Below are 18,637 nucleotides of genomic sequence, written 5' to 3' on the forward strand. Positions count from 1 at the left end.
GCCTTGCATCCCTGGGATGAAGCCTACCTGGTCATGGTGTATGATTTTCTTTATGTGGTTTTGAATGCATGCTGCTAGCATTTTGTTTGGCAGTTTTGCATCCAAGTTCATCAGAGATATAGGCCTGTAGTTTTCCTTCCTTGAACTGTCTTTATTTGGTTTTCGTATTAATGTGATTTTGGCTTCATAGAATGTATTTGATAGAATCTCGGTTTTTTTCTATTTCATGAAATACATTGAGGAGCATATGGATTAGCTCTTCTATAAAGGTTTTGTAAGAGTAATATCGAAGATGGTGACAGAGAGACGCAGCGTTTCTCACTAGCTGAAGCAAATTAAGTTCAACTACTTAGACAGAAGTGTCTTAATAAAGAAAAAATTAAACGTACGATCCAAAACAGACTTGGGGAGTATGGCAGAAAAAATCCAGCAACTGAACTGCAAGATTCACCACAACACAAAAAGAAAGCAGATAGTGTGCTGAAGACTTGGTGGCCGGTGGAGGGCAGGCGCAGGCGCAGTTGGCCTCAGCGCCACTGGCCCAAACGGGACTTTTGGGTCTTTAACATTCCCAGAGAAGCTCTAAAGTGTGAAAGTGACCAGAGAGTTCCAATACCTGAAGTTGCTAGCAAACTGGAGCTCCTAAGCTGCACTGTTCATCCAACAAAGGCGGCCCCGCAGACATGCCCGGAGATCAGCAGGGACCAGGAAGTGGACCTGCTCACCGCGGGAGCGAAAAGTCAGCAGGATACGGGAGAGCTGCCAGAGCTTCAGAGCCAAAGATTGGACTGCCAGCATGAATTCAGAGGAGCCACAGATCCGGCGAGCATGCAGTGAGTACGATATACGTGAGTGCCAGTATGCGCAAAGTGGGCCAATTCAACTCAGGGACCAAAGAAGAGCGCTTAAGGCACGATACCTGCACGGGGCCACAAGGGGACACTCCAAGCAAATACAAGATTCATCATATATCAGCAAAATAGTAGGACTATTAATTTCTTTTTCTTTTTCTTTTTTTTTTTTTTTTACTATTTTTCTATCCTTTTATATTTTATTTTTTACTATTGCGGTTTGGTATTGTTTGTTTTACTTTTTGGGTCTTTGGGTTTGTTTTGGTTTTTGGTTTTCTGGGGGAATAAATTTTTTTTCTGGGGGGGATAAGTCTTTTCTAAAGTCCGAATACAAAGACTGGGCTAAAAATAATACCCACTAATGATGGGAAGACAGCAGAAAAGCAGACCTGAGAACTTTGAAAATATGAGAACTAGGAATAATGGAGAAATGACAGAAATCACGAATACTGACCTACAAGAAATGCAAGAAGGGGAGTTCTGAATCTTGATCTACAATATGATGAAAGGATTTATTCATTTATTTTATTTATTATTATTATTATTATTATTATTATTATTTATTTTTTTTTTTTTTGGTGGTACTGGGGTTCCTGGAAGCCCTTCTACCTCCGGGCTATACTCCCAGACCTATTTTTACATTTTTATTTGGAAACAGGGTCTCCTAAGCCAGCGTGCGCGGCTGGCTTCGAACCTGTGTGATCCTCCTGTCTCTGCCTCCCAAGCGCGGGGATTACAAGCGTGCGCCACCACACCCGGCATGATGAAAGGATTTAAATCAAGTTGAGAGGAGATGAAAGATGAATTAGAAATGCTAAAAAAGAATCAGAAAGAAGTTTGGAATGAAATGAAAGAGTCAATAAATGAAATGAATTCAGCAATAGAAATAAATTCTGGAAGATTAGATGAAATGGAAAGTAGAATATCACTGTGAGAAGACAGTTCATCCAACACCGAAAACACAGTCAATAGTATGCAGAAGTCATTACAGCAACAAAACCTAAACATACAGCAAATTTGGGACAACATGAAACGCCCTAACTTATGGATAAAAGGCATTGAAGAAGGGATAGAGGTACAAACCAGGGGCATCCATAATCTCTTCACAGAAATAATTTCGGAGAATTTCCCAAAAATGGAATGAGAGATAGATCTTCATGTTCAAGAGACATACAGAACACCATTAAGACAAGATCAAAGAAGAACCTCCCCATGCAACATAATAGTCACAATGACTAACATAGAGGCCAAGGAAAAGATCTTAAAAGCAGTGAGAACAAAAGGTCGGGTGACATATAGAGGCAAAACAATAAGAATCACCCCAAACTATACAACCCAGGTCATGAATGCCAGGAGAGACTGGTATGATGTGATCCGGACCTTGGAAGAAAATAGCGTCCAACTGAAGCTGCTCTATCCAGCAAAACTACTATTCAAAGTCTACAGCGAAATAAAAGTGTGTCAAGATAAACAAAATCTCAAAAAAATTTATGAATTCAAAGCCAACACTAGAGAAAATACTTAAAGAAATAAACTATAAAGAAGAAAAGACTTCTGGGAAGATGGCGACCGAGAAAAGCGGGGCTTAAGAGCCCCGCTAACAACCAATCTCTATTACCACAAAATCAGCACCTTTCATAGCCAGAAAACACCATCACCAGAGAAACAAAAAAATCACCAGCCCCAGAGAGGAGGGGGTCTCATAACGGAGCTCAGAGCCACAGAGGAGATACGCCAGCCTCACGGCCGAGGACGCGACAGCAGCGCCTTACTGCCGGCGGCAGCTGCAAACTCACTGGACGGCTACGGCTACAGACCAACGCACTCAACAGCTCACCAGGCTCTAGAGAGGAGCGGCGGACAGCGAGCCGAGGTGAGCCACTGCGGAAGAGCCCGGATAGCGAGCCGAGGTGAGCCGCTGAGGAAGAGCCTGGCGGGATTCAGCAGATTTTCCAGTGCAGGTAGCATCTAAAGCTCCCAGTGGCTGGGCTCAGCACATGCTGCAGGGACTCAGAGCGGAGTTCAAAAACAGAGAAGAAATACACCAGCCTCACGGCCGAGGGCGTGACAGCGGCGCCATATTACCACCAGCGGCAGTGGCAGCAGCAGCGAATTCACCGAGTCCACTACGGCTCCATCTGCGTATTCAACAACAGTGAGTCAAATTGTGGGCCCCAGAGGAGAAATCCCAGTACTGACTCCCAGGGACTTGACCCAGTGGGGGAGTGGCAGTGGCAGAGATATCACACTATAGGAGAACGCGCAACCTGGCACCCCCCCCCCCCATAGTCTAAAGCAGCCTAGATTGACTCCCTGGGTCTGAGACTTTGAGATACAACCCAGTAAAGGAGTAGTGGTGACTGAGATACCACAGACTCGAGATCCAGAGCACCTTAAGTGAAGTCATAGTGACCCAAGGGAAGAACCCAGAGAAGGCACAAACTCCCGAAATCATGGGAAAGAGGAATAACAATGGAGCAATGAATGCCCACAATCCCACAACATCAGAACCTGATAAAACAGAAATTCAGAGATTTCTAGAAGATCAAATCAAGAAAATAACTTTAGAAATAATAGAGGTGTTTCGAAAAGAATTCAGAGAGAGCCAAAAAGAGATAAAGGATGCAATTAATGAAGTAAAGGCCTCAATTCAAAGTACAAACAACTGATTAGACCACATGGAGAATAGAATCTCGCTCTTAAAAGATGATCAATCCAAAAATGAACGCATAGTTTCTAATCTAGAAAAAAATATCCAACAGCAGGAATCTGACATTGAAGAAATATGGGCCCATTTTAAGAGAGCTAACCTAAAAATAATTGGAATAGAGGAGGGAAAAGAAGGTGAAACCAATGAGCGGCTATTTCCAAATAGGTGTAAAAGTACAAATATAGCAGGGTTAGCCTGGGTATTAATTATCGGGAGGGGGGAAAGGAAATGAGGGGAGGGAGAGGGCACCAAATAAAGATTAAATGTGTAACATTTACTTTCAATAAAAATAAATAAATAAATAAAGGTTTTGTAAAATTCACTTGGGAAACCATTTCATCCTGGGCTTTTCTTTGATGGTAAACTCTTTATTGCTGTGTCAATCTCGTTGATTGCTCTTGGTTGGTTTAAATTTCTTATATCTTCTTGATTCAGTTTAGGCAGGTTGTGTTTATCTAGAAAGTTGTCAGTTTCCTCCAGATTTTCCATTTTGTTGGAGTATACTTTTTCATAGTAGTTTCTTATAATCCTCTGGATTTCTACACTGTCAATAGTAATATCTCCATTTTCATCAATTATCTTTGTAATTTGGGTTGATTCTCTCTTTTTCTTGGTTAGTTTGGCTAGTGGTTTATTGATCTTGTTAAATTTTTTTTGAGAAACCAGCTTTTCGTTTTGTTGATTTTCTGTATTTAATTATTCTCTATTTCATTGATTTCTGCTCTGATTTTAATAATTTCCTGTCTTCTGCTGGCTTTGGGGTTAGATTGTTCCTGTTTTTCAAGAGCTTTTAGTTATTTCCTTAGGTTATTTATTTGATTATTTTCTGTTTTTCTTATGTGAGCACTCAGTGCTATGAATTTTCCTCTTAATACTGCCTTTAAAGTGTTCCAGTTGTTTTGATATATTGCATCTCTATTTTTGTTTGTTTCTAGAAATTTCTGGATGTCACGCCTTACTTCTTCTATGACCCATTCTTCATTCAGCAGTGTGGTGTTCAGTCTCCACATCTTTATGTGGTTTCTCTGGGTTTTCTTATAGTTGAGTACTAGTTTCATTCAATTATAGTCTGAAAAGACACACGGAAGTATGTCTTATTTTTTGAATTTGCCAGTGTTCACTTAGTGGCCCAGGATGTGATCTATTTTGTAAATGGTCCCTTAAGCAGCTGAGAAAAATGTTAACTCTGCTGTAATTGGGTGGAATATTCTATATGTGTTTGATTAATGGTGTTCTTTAGGTCTGAGGCATCTTTACTGACCTATAAGATTGGTCTAATGATGTGAGAGGTTTGTTGAAGTCTCCCTGCATCTGTATTGGGATTTATGTGTGACTTAATGTCACAAAGTTTGTTTTATGAAAGTAGCCGCACCTATTTTGGGGGGCATAACTGTTGATTATTGTTATTTCCTCTTGCTGGATCATTCCTTTTACCAGTAAAAAATGACTTTCTTTGTCTCTTCTAATAAACTTGGGCTTGAAAGTCTAAGTTGTCTGATATCATAGTTGCTATTCCTACTTGTTTTCGAGTTCCGTTGGCATGCATTACCTTGCTCCAGCCCTTTACCTTAAGTTTGTTACTATCTTTACTTGTAAGGTGTGTTTCTTGCAAGCAGCAGATAGATGGGTTCTGGCCATTTACATTCAGTGTGATTATTGAGAGATGATTTTTAATTCCTAACATGCTGAGATTTTACTTCTGTTTAAAATATTGTTTATTCTTCTTTGCTTAGTTGTCTGCTGGATGGAAATTCTTGTTTCTCTGGTTCTGGCATGTATTATTTATTTCTTCTTTGCAATTAATATATTTGAGTATTTTCTCTAATGCTAGCTTCAAAGATATAAATACTTTCAGCTTCTCTTTGTTGTGAAATATTTTTATTTCCCTGTTTAATTTGAGAGATAGTTTTTTTGGGTATGAAATTTTTGGCTGAAATTTGTTTTCTTTCAGAGTTTGGAAATATGTTACTCCAAGCCCTTCTTGCTTCCAGAACTTGGTTTGGGAAGTCTAGAGTGATTCTAATTGGTTTACCTCTGAAAGTCACTTGGTTTTTAAATTTTTTGCCTTTAATAATCTCTTGGCCTCTGCTTATCTTGTGTAAAGGGGTTTTTATAAGTATCCTGTACCTGTGTACACAATGTCTTGCTCTATGTTTGGAAAAATTTCTGCTATTACTTCTTTGGAAAGATTGTTGATCCCTTTGGTTTTACCTTCTTTTTTTTCCTCTTCTATGACAATTATTCTTAGGTTAGCTCTTGTAAATGTACTTAATACTTGATTTACAAACTTTTGAACTAAGTTTGTCATTGTACTCTTACGTTTGAAAAGTTAGGAAATAGACAAAATTTTTTCACCAGTCAGTAGTAGTTTTTATTAGTCTACTATAGTTGAATTGTTACTACTTTGACATTTTGTAGCTCTTTTTAAAAAATAGTTATGATAAAGCCGGGTGTGGTAGCACACGCTTATAATACCAACATTTGGGAGGTTGAGACAGAAGGATTGTAGTTCACGCTCAGCCTTAGTTACTTAGTGAGGTACTCTTCAACTCAGTGAGACCCTGTTTCAAAATAAAAAATAAAAGTTAAGGCTGGGTGTATAATATAATTTTATAATATAAAATATAAGGCTGGGCAGATGTAGAATGCCCCTGGGTTCCATCCCTGGTACCGCACACAAAAAGGATAGTTATGATATAAATTCTGTTTAGCAAATTTTACTGCAATGTTTTTTTAAAATTGTATAGCTATATTTATCTTTGATTATTTTTTTTTTTGGGACGGGCTATAAGAGTGATGTGTGAATGCTTGTTTCTACCATCTTGTACTCCATTAAGATATATAACTAATGCACCAATTAAAAAACATAAAAAACAAAATTAAATTTAGGACTTTTTTGATGCTAGGGATTGAACCGAGGGCCTTACACATATTAAGGACATACTCTACTACTGAATTATATCTCAGCCCCTAAACTTCAGCTTTTTTTACTTTTTAATATTTTTAACCTATATATAAATTTTAGTATATGTGAGTTTTACTATTGGTAAAATATAACTATAAGGTAAATTATTGGCAAGCAAGATTTTGTATAATAAAGCAATTTCAATATCTGGAGATGGTCTACAGTATGTTATTTAGTAGGCTACAAAGAAATATCTTCCAACAGTTTCCCTAAACAATAAAAAATTTATGCCATGGTCATCGCCATGACCATGGTATGAAAGAGTTGGTGTTGCAGTGCTACATGTCTTCAGCAAATATTGAAGTGTACAAACGACTATTGTTTGCTTCATTATTAACCATTCATTAACATTTTCTTTTTGAACAAATATTCTAGCCAATGATCTAATTTATGTAATATGTCACCCCAACATTTTCCTGTTCCTTTCCATCATTCTTTTTAGGTCCTTGTTTCCCTTGCATTGCGTACTTGTTTTATGAGTTGAACATAGACCCATTTGTTTTCTCTTCATTATTACAATACTATCTAATTATGGGTTAAAATTAAAACACATTTTTATGGCATATGTTTAGTTCATGGTTTTAATCTACTTTCCCTCTTCCTTCCCTTCTTTTCTTCCTCTAATGAATATTCAGTATCCACTGTTTGAGACATTACAGTAAATACCTGAAAAAGTGACCAAAGAGATATGATACTGCCCTCATGGAACTTCCATTCTATTTTGGGAGACATTCAAAATCCCTGACAAATATACATGTAGGTTTTTTTTCCCTGGTATTGAGGATTGAGAGTCAGTCTACCTCTATATCCCTAGTCCTTTTTTTTTTGTTTTGTTTTGAAATAGGATCTCACTAGGAGGCCATGATTTTTCTAAGTTGCTGAGGCTGGCTGTGAATCTATTCCTGTCTCAGCCTTTAGTAAAGTGAGAGAATATTAGGGGTTATTATTGTCGGGGTTTTTTGATGATATTGGTGATGTAACCCAGGGGCCTTCTACCTCTGGGCTACATCCCAGACCTATTTTTCTATTTTATTTTGAAACAGGGTCTCACTAATTTGCCGAGAGCCTGTTTGAACCTGCATGATCCTCCCGTAAATTGCTGAGAGCCCCTTTGAACCTGTGTGATCCTCCTGTCTCAGCCTCCCATGTACTGGGATTACAAGTGTGTGCTTCCACCCCAGCACTTATTAGGGATTATACTTACATGTAATTTAGGTGACTACTAAAGGAAGAGGTGAATCTTGCTATATGAAGGAGAGGAACAACTTTCAGGAAAGGATTGAAGCTTGTTATGTTCAGGAAACTGAAGAAAGATCAAAGCTCCTAGAATTTATTTAAATAGATAAAAATGACCAAAAAATGAAGCTACAAAGATAGAAAGAGGACAGGTAATGGGAGACATGATAGGTCATAGACAGTGATTGGATTTTTTTTTTAATGCAAAAGAAACTCAGTTTAGAGTTTTAAGCAAGACAGTAATATTAATTTCTTTTGCTATTTTAAGGGCAGTGGATTGGAATGAAACATGAGAGTACAGCATTTGGGAGGTATGGTAATAGTCTATGCCAGAGATAATTATAACCTCCAAAAGGGGTGATGATGGAGATGGAGAAAAGTGGTAGACTTGGGAGATAGCATCTCAAGACTTGCTGACAGATTACTCTTGTGTTGAGTTGTCCCAGTGTCAAGGGAGCAGGGACTTTTGCAGGAAGAGAGGGAATTTTAATAGCAGTGTTGGGGATGGATAGGGTCAGATTTTTCTTAAAGCTAGAAGATAAATGGAAAGTTTCAGTAAGAGGTATATGAAGGGTTTCCTAATCATAGAGCATGAGTTTTTGAGGGCACAGGATTCGGTAGACAGTGGCCAGGCTTGGATGAGGAGATACTGGGGACAAAATGGATTTGAGTCAGAGTGGTAATACTTGCTTCAGGATCTCTGGCTTCCTGGAGTGACTACAGTGAAAAGGACTATTAAGCAGGGTAGGATGTGCCCTTCTGGGAGAGCAGGGCAATCTGACCTAATTGTGTGTTTTTTAATGTTGGTTTCCAAGAAGGCTTCTTGTCTATGCTGCTAGGATTCCTGAATAGAATCACAAATGCTTATTGCTACAAAGTACTTAAAGAATATTTACTTTTTGAAGGTAGGGCAAGAACATTGACTTCTCTCACTTTTTTTTTTTAAATTGTAGCCATAACATTCTGTACACACCATAGATCATTTTCCCAATATCATATTTGTAAGGTGAAAATATTGGATAAAAAAGAAAAAAAACACAAGTTATTAAGACTATATTTTAAATCTGTGTTTGTATAGTTTTTATTATTTGCTTCTTTGTTAAATTTTAGATTTTAAGGGAAGGGCTGCATTAGTTTTAAATTGCCTTGTGGTATGAAGTAAATATGAGTTCATAGTCCACATTTTATGTTCCATATACATGATAGCATTTCACAACTAAAAAAGATCCCCCTACCTAAACAAATGTCTTTAAAAGTTGTTATTTATTTATTTTTAGCTTGTATTGCAGTAGATGAATATAAGACTATCAAGTTAAACCTGAATCAGGCTCTAAGAATTTGCTTTTTTTTAAGATTATAGCTTTAATTTAGATTCTTTTAAAATTTTGTTTTAGGATGAGCGTGGTGGCACATGCTTATAATCTCAGTAGTTGAGAAGCTGAGACAGGAGAATCACTGATGTGAGGATAGCCTCAGCAGTGTAATGAGACTTTCAGCAATCTAGCAAGATCCTGTTTCAAAACAAAAAATAAAAATGGGCTGGGGTGTAGCTTGGAGGTTAAGTGGCCCTGGGTTCAATCCTTGTTGCCAACAAAACAATATTTTGGGGGTTTAATATTCTATTGTAAAATTAACAGAAAGATAATAATTTTATTCTTTAATAGACAAAATAACAGTATAAAATTATCCTTTTAAATATCTGAACTCATATCCTACCCTTTTTATGTCTTTAATATGGGTCTTCTCTGACTCTGATAGATCTCTAGTAGTTGTTTCTGAATGGAATTTTGAAGGCCTATAATGAAGAACTTTCCTTTGTTACTTTTTCAGTATGTATAGGTTCCTAAGTCTAATAACAAATGATTTGTTCTGGTGTTCTTCATATGCCTACCTTCTCCAGACCTGCTATTATGTGTACTTTGTTATTGAGGCAATGTGTAGTGTCCCTTAGGTATATTTTGCTGCTGATATTTATCTTGTATTTATTAAGAAAAAATAAAGCTGAGCCAGGTGTGATTGTACACATCTGTATTTGGCTGACTGAGACCAGAAGTATTGAGGATTGGAGAACAGCAGCTCAGCAATGTAGCAAGACTCCCGGAAACCTAGCATGACCCTGTTCAAAATAAATAGAAAAAGACTGATGGTGTAGCTCAGAGGTGGAATGCCCTGGGTTCAGTCCCTAGTAAACACACACACACACACACACCACACACACACACACACACACACACACACACACATACACACACACACTCACTCTCTCTCTCTGTCTCTCTTACTAAAAAAAAAAGTTATAGATAGAAATTCATAGAATATGAGCATTTAAAACAAAGACAGCAAAAGAAGAACAGGTACCTGAGAAAGAAAATAAGGCTGGAATGCTGGGAGATAGGAAAGCAAGCTATGCAAGCCAAAAATATAACATTTTCGGGAAGAAGTGAGTCTCCAGGATCAGATGCCATGGAGAGGCAGGTTAAGATGAGATGGGAAAATGGTTGTTCATTCGACACTTAGGAATTGGTGACACTAAACTGGGGCATTTAAATGGTGTTAGCCAAACAGTACTTCAGTGTGTTGGAGGAAGTACAAATGTAGACTTTCAGAGTCCTTTAATCCTTTTCCTGGTATTCTATATAGTCTCTGGTTATTGAATTTTGAAGTATTTTTGGTTGAAGATGCTAAATATGAATTATTCATAGCTTATTGCACAACACCAATAACCCTGTAATTTACATTAATATAATAATTTATATAAAAGTAAATATGTAACATTTTTGGACAATTACTGCTAAGTGGGGCTGGGTGTGGTGGCACATGCCTGTAATCCCAGTGCTTGGGAAGGTGAGACAGGAGTATCACTGGTTTAAGTCCAACCTCAGCAATTTAGGGAGACCATTAAAAATTCAGTGAGACCCTGTTTCAAAAAATAAAAAATAAAAAGGGGCTGAGGAGTCAGGCATGATGGTGCATACTTATAATCTCAGTACTTGGGAGGCTGAGACAGGTGGATTGCAGGTTTGAAATCATCCTCAGCAATTTAGCAAGACTCTCAGCAACCTAGCAAGACCTCATTTCAAAACAAAACAAAACAAAAAAGATAGGGGGTGTAGTTTGCCTCTGAGTTCTGTACCTAGTACCAAACCAAACTAGACAAAAGAAACAAGTTAAATGGGAACCTTTACTAAAAATGCTAATTTTATTTATTTATCTTTTAAAGTCTTGGTTACTTATGATTCATCAGACGGAACAACTTAGTAGAATAATGAAGACACATGCAGAGGATCTAAACTCCGGACCCTTACACAGGCTCACCATGATGATCAAGGACAAGCAGCAGGTGAAGAAAAGTTATGTAGGGATTCATCAGCAGATAGAGGCAGAAATGATCAAGGTTTGTCTTTCCATATTGAATTTTTTCTTTAATTAAAAAAACAACTTGATGATATTTTATTGTTTGACTTATAAAATTTGTTTATTCATCATTTTCTGACAAATAGATATGGTGTCTAATAAGTGATATTTTGTTGCATATAAAATATATTTGATTATATGGTGTATTGTTACTTTATATATTCCTAAGGATAAAATGCTACCAATTAATAATGATACACTGCTTTTTTCATTACTTACAACATTTATTTTTATTAACTGAAATAGCTTTGAGCCTTTAAAAATATGAAATATGTGTCATGTACATTATGCGTAAATAACAAAGAGATAGGGAACATAACTTAGTTAAGGCTTTTCTAAATTTTTTTTACATCCAGAGTTTGTTTTTTGAGGACAGTTTTTAAAAACTATAATTGTGTTTTTTAATGGAAATTTGTAACCACACAAAAGAAGAGAGATTAGTTACATAAATTCCCACCTGCCTGTCACCCAGATACTTAGTTATTTCCCCTGTAGTTGTACCCACTTTTTCTTCTATATTATACGATTTAAAGAAAATCCCAGAAATCATTTTACCCATAAGTATTTTAATTTTATTTCTTTGACAGGTTACAAAGACAGAATTGGAGAAATTAAAATCCAGCTATAGACAATTAATAAAAGAAATGAATTCTGCCAAAGAGAAATATAAAGAAGCTTTAGCTAAAGGTATGGCAAAATTATTTAAAAAGTTTGTTTCAATGATGTCTATTTTTGCCATTTGGAAGTTATCTTTTTAAGTAGTGGGAATGATTTCATTTAGAGCAGTTTGAATATTAAAAGCCTCAAGATAAATCAAATAGTTGTCAAACCAGGTAGTAAATAAACAACACTAATTTTTGTGTTTTAAATGATTCCAAGTGAGCCGGGCGTGGTGGCGCACGCTTGTAATCCCCGCGCTTGGGAGGCAGAGACAGGAGGATCGCGCAGGTTCGAAGCCAGTCGCGCGTGCTGGTTTAGGAGACCCTGTTTCCAAATAAAAAAATGTAAAAATAGGTCTGGGAGTGTAGCCCGGAGGTAGAAGGGCTTCCAGGAACCCCAGTACCACCAAAAAAAAAAAAAAAAAAAAAAAAAAAAAAAAATGATTCCAAGTGTTTTTGAATAGTTCATATTATGAAATTATCTGGCATTTGTAATAGAATGCAAGGAATGTATAACATTTTCTTTCTAGCATTAGATTTCTTTATTTAATTACAGGATATTAAGAAAAAATAATGCTTTACTTGTTTAGAAGTTTAAAAAAATCTTTTTACTCATGGTATTTAAAATTCATTAAAGCCAAAAGAAATTTGTGTGTCCATGTTGTCATAGGCTTTTTATTTGAAGACTTAGAAATAAGTAGAAAGAGAAGCACGTTATTTATGTTTTAAAACAGATTTATGACTATGGTCTCTTATTAACTACTTTTATAATTCAATATCTAATTTTTAAGTCTTAGATTTTAGTAGAAATTAATAATAGATTATGAATAAAAGCTTTGCTATTTCTATAATTGAACAATATTTTTCTTCTGTTTAAATGTGCTACAAGTCTTCATATTTATAATTTTAGAAAATTATAAAAGATGATTTTTGTCATTAGAAAAAAATTCTTCCTAGCTAAATAAAAACTTTATTAGAAACTTTCCACCTTAGTTCTTACTTAGATTTTCTTTTTTACTAATACACTTTCCCTTTGCTTTTTATTTGTTATTTATTCTTTGTCATTTTGTAGAAATAAATGAAGTAAAGAACTCCATTTGGTATATCTTGCACAATGACATTAAGCTGTTCTTCCGATAGACTAGAACTAATAGGTCGGAGGTGTAGTTCTCCCATCTTCCCTCACTTTTCCTTTATTCCTTCTTTTCCCTACTCCTCCTGGATTACTTTTCCCTTAAATATTTGTTTTTGTTTTGCAATACTGGGGAATGAACCCAGCGCCTCAGGCATGCTAGGAAAGGATTTTACCACTGAGCTTTATCTTCACCCCTTTTTAATTTTATTTTGAGACAGGATCTCTCTAAGTTGGCCCAGTTGACCTTGAACTTTTGATCCTTTTGCCTCAGCTACCCTACTGCTGGCACTACAAGTGTGCACCACCATGCCTGGCTTCCTTTTTCTTCTTTTCTCTGTTTTTGTTTTGAAGTGTTGGACCTATGTCTTCTTCAAGGAACTTCAAGGTTTCTTGTCTGATTTCCAAGTCTTTGATTCATCTTGAATTGACTCTTGTGCAGGGTGACAAAGTAGGGCTTATTTCCATTTTTCTGCATATTGTTAATCAGTTTTGCTAACACCACTTGTTGAAGAGGTTATTTTTTTTCTCCAATGTTTGTTTTAGGCTCTTTGTCAAAAATCAGTTGGCTGTAAGTGTGCAGATTTGTTTCTGATCTTCTATTTTGCTCCATTGATCTATGTATCTGTTTTTCTGTGTCAATACCATGCTATCTTTATTACCATGGCTTTGTAGTATAGTTTGATGTCAGGTATTGTGAGGCCTCCTGCATGGTTCTTTTTATTGAGTGCTACTTTGGCTATTATGGGTTTTTCATTATTTCAAATGAATTTAAGGACTTTTTTTTTTCTATGTCCAAGGAATGACCTTGGTAATTTAATAGGTATTACATTGAATCTGTAGATCACTTTTGGAAGAATGGCCATTTTGATGATATTTATTCTCCCTATTAAGGAATATAGAAGATCTTTCCATCTCCCAAGACTTCTTCAATATTTTTTCAGTGTTTTTAAATTTTCTTTGTAGAGATCTTTTTCCTCCTTGGTTAGGTTATTTCTAAGTATTTTTTTTTAATTGTGGGATATCTTGAGTAGAAGTGTTTTTCTGGGTATTTTAAAGATTAAATTTATGTTTGGCATACAGGAAAGCTTCCAATTTTTTAAGATTGATTTTTATATCCAGATACTTTGCTGGATTTGTTGATCAGTTCTATAAGGTTTATGGTTGAGTTTGTTTGGTTTTCTAAGTAAAATATTATGTCATCTGCAAGTAGTGGTAGTTTTAGTTTTTCTTTTCTTATTTGTACTCCCTTCAAACCAACTAATAGCAATAAAAAAGATGGAAGTAGCAATAAAGAGCCTACTATCAAACAAAAGCCCAGCACCAGATGGTTTTCCAAGTGAATTTTATAATACCTGTATAGAAGAGCTAATCCCAATACTCCTCAATATATTTCATGAAATTCAAAGAAACTGGATTCTCCCAAATGCATTCTATGAAGCCAGTATCACATTGATACCAAAACCAAATAATGAGAGCTGAAGAAAAGAAAAAAACTCTAGGCCTATACCATTGATGAACTTAGGCACAAACTGCTAAACAAAAATTAGCAACTTGCATTCTAAATCACCTCAAGAAACTCAGACACCATGATCAAGTAGGGTTTATCCCAGGGATGTAAGGCTAGTTCAACATGAGAAAAACAATCCATGTAATGCATCAGAAACAAAGACAAAAATTACATGATCATTTCAATAGATGTTGAAAAAGCATTTAACAAAATCCAACACTGATTTATGCTAAAAGCCCTGCAGAGAACTGGAATACATGGAACATACCTTAACATCCTCAGGGCAATATACAATAGGCTCACATTCAACATCATATCAAATGGTAAAAAACTGTGAGAATTCCCCTAAAAACAGAAATAAGACAAAGATGTCTATTATCACCACTTCTTCAATATAGTAATAAAGTTTTAAATAGTTCTTATACCTTGTCCTTATAATTATTTTTATTAATTTAGATCCAAATTAGACACTATAGTAGGAAGACATTGAGTCTGAAGATGCTACTTTTAATTTGTTAAAAGAAATAAATTATTTCAGTCTTCTGCATTAAAGTATGTGAGTTTATATGTGTTTATCTTTCTAAAGTTATTAGCAATATTATTTTTCTACTTTCAAGATTTTGGTTTTTCTCATTAAATCTTGGAAGATACAGGCGTGTGTGTGTGTGTGTGTGTGTGTGTGTGTGTGTGTGTGTGATACTGGGGATGGAACCCAAGGGCATTCTACCTCCGAGTGACACTCCTAGCCCTACTTTTTATTCTTTATTTTGAAACAGGGTCTCAGTGAGTTGCAAAGGGCCTCACTAAGTAGCTGAGGCTGTCCGCGAACCATTATCCTCCTGTTTCAGCCTCCCAAATGTTGGGATTACAAACATGCACCACCACACCTGGCTAGATATAGTTATTTTTAAAATAAGTGCTTATATAACTTTTATACATGAGATATATGAATTTTTCTTTTTTAATCAAAACTATTTATACTCATAGTGAAATAAGTAAGAATTGAATTTTGTATTTGAAGCATTTGTTTATTTTTGTTATGGGGCTAGGGATGGAACTCAGGGCCTTGGGGATCCCAGGTAAGTGCATTACCACTGAGCTGCACTTTCAGCCCTGCTTTAGCTGCTTCTTAGTTTATGGAGATGGGTATCATTTTGTGGAGTTACTTACTTTTCATAAGGATGACTAACTGTGATGGTCAAATTTTTCAATATTTATAGACTGGATGTCAGAACTTCATTCAGGTAGGCCAAAATAGGCCACTGCTCGAATGAGCCCTAGAGACTGTTAGGAGCTAGGGATTTGGCATCCAGAGTCATTACTTTAGATATTAGGAGGCCTGGGTAAAGCTATTTATATACCTAGTCTGACATGGAGCATCAAGTGGGAAAAAACAAGGCCTTGAGAGTTAAGACCTGAAAGTAAATCCCTGTACTAGGAATAATTTATGGATTTGAATCAGAACTGGGTCGAAATCTAGGCCTTAGTTCTTACAACTGGGGATTCAGCAGCAGTAGTAGCTCAGCAAGTAGCTTGGGTTACTGTTCAAATACCAAACTCTTGACCTCTGTTGTACAGATTGCACTAAATATTTAACACTTTGGGTGTTAAATTTGTATTTAAAGGAATATTAATTTAATGTTCAATATAATGTAAAATGTAAATTCATTTGCAATATGAATGTTGTATTATATTATTTTAATTCCTTTTTTTTTTTTTGGTGATACTGGGGTTCCTGGAAACCCTTCTACCTCCCGGGTACACTCCCAGACCTATTTTTATATTTTTATTTGGAAACAGGGGTCTCTTAAGCCAGCAAGGCTGGTTTCGAATCAGCGTGATCCCCTGTCTCTGCCTCCCAAGCGCGGGGATTACAAGTGTGTGCCACCACGCCTGGCTTTCATTTTAATTCTTTTTTGGAAGAAACCCTAAACACATTATTTGAGGTGTGCTGTGGAGAGAGAGAGAGAGAGAGAGAGAGAGAGAGAGAGAGAGAGAGAGAAAGAGAGAGAGAGAGAGAGAAGGTATACACAGTATATAATATATACAATAATGTAGAAAATAATATATACAGTGTATATGTATTATATAGTCTTCAATTGCTTTGATCTACTTACTTCAAACATTAGTTTATTGATTATTATAGTGTATATAAAAATACCAATATAATGTTAGCATATTAGTCTGAAATGAATAGTTTAGAGTTGCCTCCCATTACATCAACATACATTTACTTTAGATACAAAGACTCTTTGATAGAAAGAAGGTGGTAAGTGGATTCCCTTAATTACTATCACCAGTACTACCAATTACACAAGTATTCATAGAGTTTTTCATGGCCTATGTCAGTATCTTTTCTCCTATAGTGAGAAAATCACTTCTTTGGAAGATTAATAAAAATCCATGTTCCTCTAAATGTACCTCAGAATGAATAAGAAGAGTGCATCAAACAGAAAGAGAATCGTGGGTGAAGGAGTATGGCTCCCACAAATCAGGTGATCAAAGTGAGTTGGGATGAACCACAAATGGAAAAAATCCTGGACAGGTGCAAATTTAAAAGTTAAGACGCCAAGTTAACATAGGTAGAAAGAGGATAATTGAAGAAGTTGAGGTAATTGAGATTAAGTGTCTCAGGCTAGTCTGGGAAGAGTGTTCTAAGGAGCAGAAAGGAATGAAAAGGACCTATCAACACCAAATAAGAAAAAGCAGTAACTCAGGAAGCAGAAGGTAGCAACTGTGGGAAATTCTCCTACCCTCTTCCCGAGGCCCAGGCTCTCAAAATATAGCAGTTAATCCAGTTCTTTTTCAGCACTGGCTTTGATTTATACAGATTGAAAAAACATCCTGCCCTAGTCCAACCCAGGATCCTATCCATTGTCATCCGTGCTCCTTTGTTTTAAGAGTTGCATGAGTTTATTCACATTGATATATTTGAGCTCACTATTTTTCCCAATTGTTCACATTGTAGGAAATATCCCTCATCTTTTCCTGCAGTCCTGCATGCAGGCACTTGTGTATATGCCATGTAGCACATTTTCCCAAAGTGAACAAAAAATTTAAAAGCAAATGTAATGGATGCTAATTTTACAAAATTCAAGCAATTCCATATTGAACCATATGGTATTGAACTAAGCGAATTTAAATATGGTTTTGCTTTGAAGTTTTATAGTTTACTTGAAAACATGCTCAAGTTTCACAAAGAAGTTTAATGTATTCTGATGTAGCCTACCTAATTGATTGTGTATGGCTAGAATTACATTAAGGTTATTTACCACACTGCAAGATATCTATGATATATGTCTGAGCCCCTTTTTGCATGAAAAGAAATGCAAATGCTTCTCTTTCATCATAAATTGCATTCAGGAAAAAGTAAAAAATTATACTTGTTCATGACAGTGAGTTTGGAGAAACTTGAAAGGAGCTCTCCTCATTCTGTCTTATAATAGGAGTGGGGAAACAAACTCTCTTCATTATTTTTCTTTTTCTATGAGAAACAAAAAAAAGTGTTAAGAGATTGGTAAAATCCGTTATAGTTTACAATCCCTTACCCTATGTAGACAGAGTAAGAGGTACTTGCTACCCTATGTAGACAGAGTAAGAGGTACTTGCTACTGGTACTGTGAGGATTCTAATTCAAAAGTAAATTTTTATGTAATTGGAAGGTATATTTTCTCCAAATTGCCTCTTCATTCATTATGAATAGCTCTATATTTTATAGCCAATTAAAATTGATTAGATCCTTTGAGTTGCCTCTTTAGAGTACTTTAATTATGAAAACCAGTTTGAAATGAGTCCATCTTTGAAAGAGATGGTTTAAGTTTATGTTTAAATAAATCCAAAACTTAAAAAATAAAGAACTTTTTAAAGGCTCTCCTAATTTCATCAATGTAAGTTCATTCAGAATGGCAGCTGTCCTTCTTATACAACAATTTAACCATCAGAATAAGGTATGGGTAGTGAGTGGAGGTCTTCTAGAAAATATTCAGGAATTTGAATTTATTTCTTGGTTCAACATATGGACAAAATGCATTTTGGAAATAGATGTTGCTAAAGGTCAAAGTAGAGTGCAAGCAATGGTTGTTGGCCCTCAGTCTATTGAAGTGACCTGTGAGTGAGAGGTTTTCTCTGTTTTTATATCTAGTCATTAATACATGATATAC

The 18,637-nt window shown here is 35.9% G+C and overlaps 1 protein-coding gene across 2 annotated transcripts in view; it reads left to right on the forward strand.

The window, feature by feature from the left end:
* The window catches only part of FER (FER tyrosine kinase), a gene marked incomplete at both ends in the record, with an annotated part of 398,115 nt that overhangs the window by 19,352 nt on the left and 360,126 nt on the right, over positions 1 to 18,637 (forward strand). For both annotated transcript variants that reach the window (XM_080719602.1, XM_080719603.1), the window contains 2 exons: positions 10,983 to 11,156; positions 11,764 to 11,863. In XM_080719602.1, the coding sequence (XP_080575728.1) occupies positions 10,983 to 11,156; positions 11,764 to 11,863 (274 nt within the window). The remainder of the gene's footprint in view (positions 1 to 10,982; positions 11,157 to 11,763; positions 11,864 to 18,637) is intronic.

This window comes from Muscardinus avellanarius, assembly GCF_963383645.1.
Source record: "Muscardinus avellanarius genome assembly, chromosome: 1".
NCBI classification, from domain to species: domain Eukaryota; kingdom Metazoa; phylum Chordata; class Mammalia; order Rodentia; family Gliridae; genus Muscardinus; species Muscardinus avellanarius.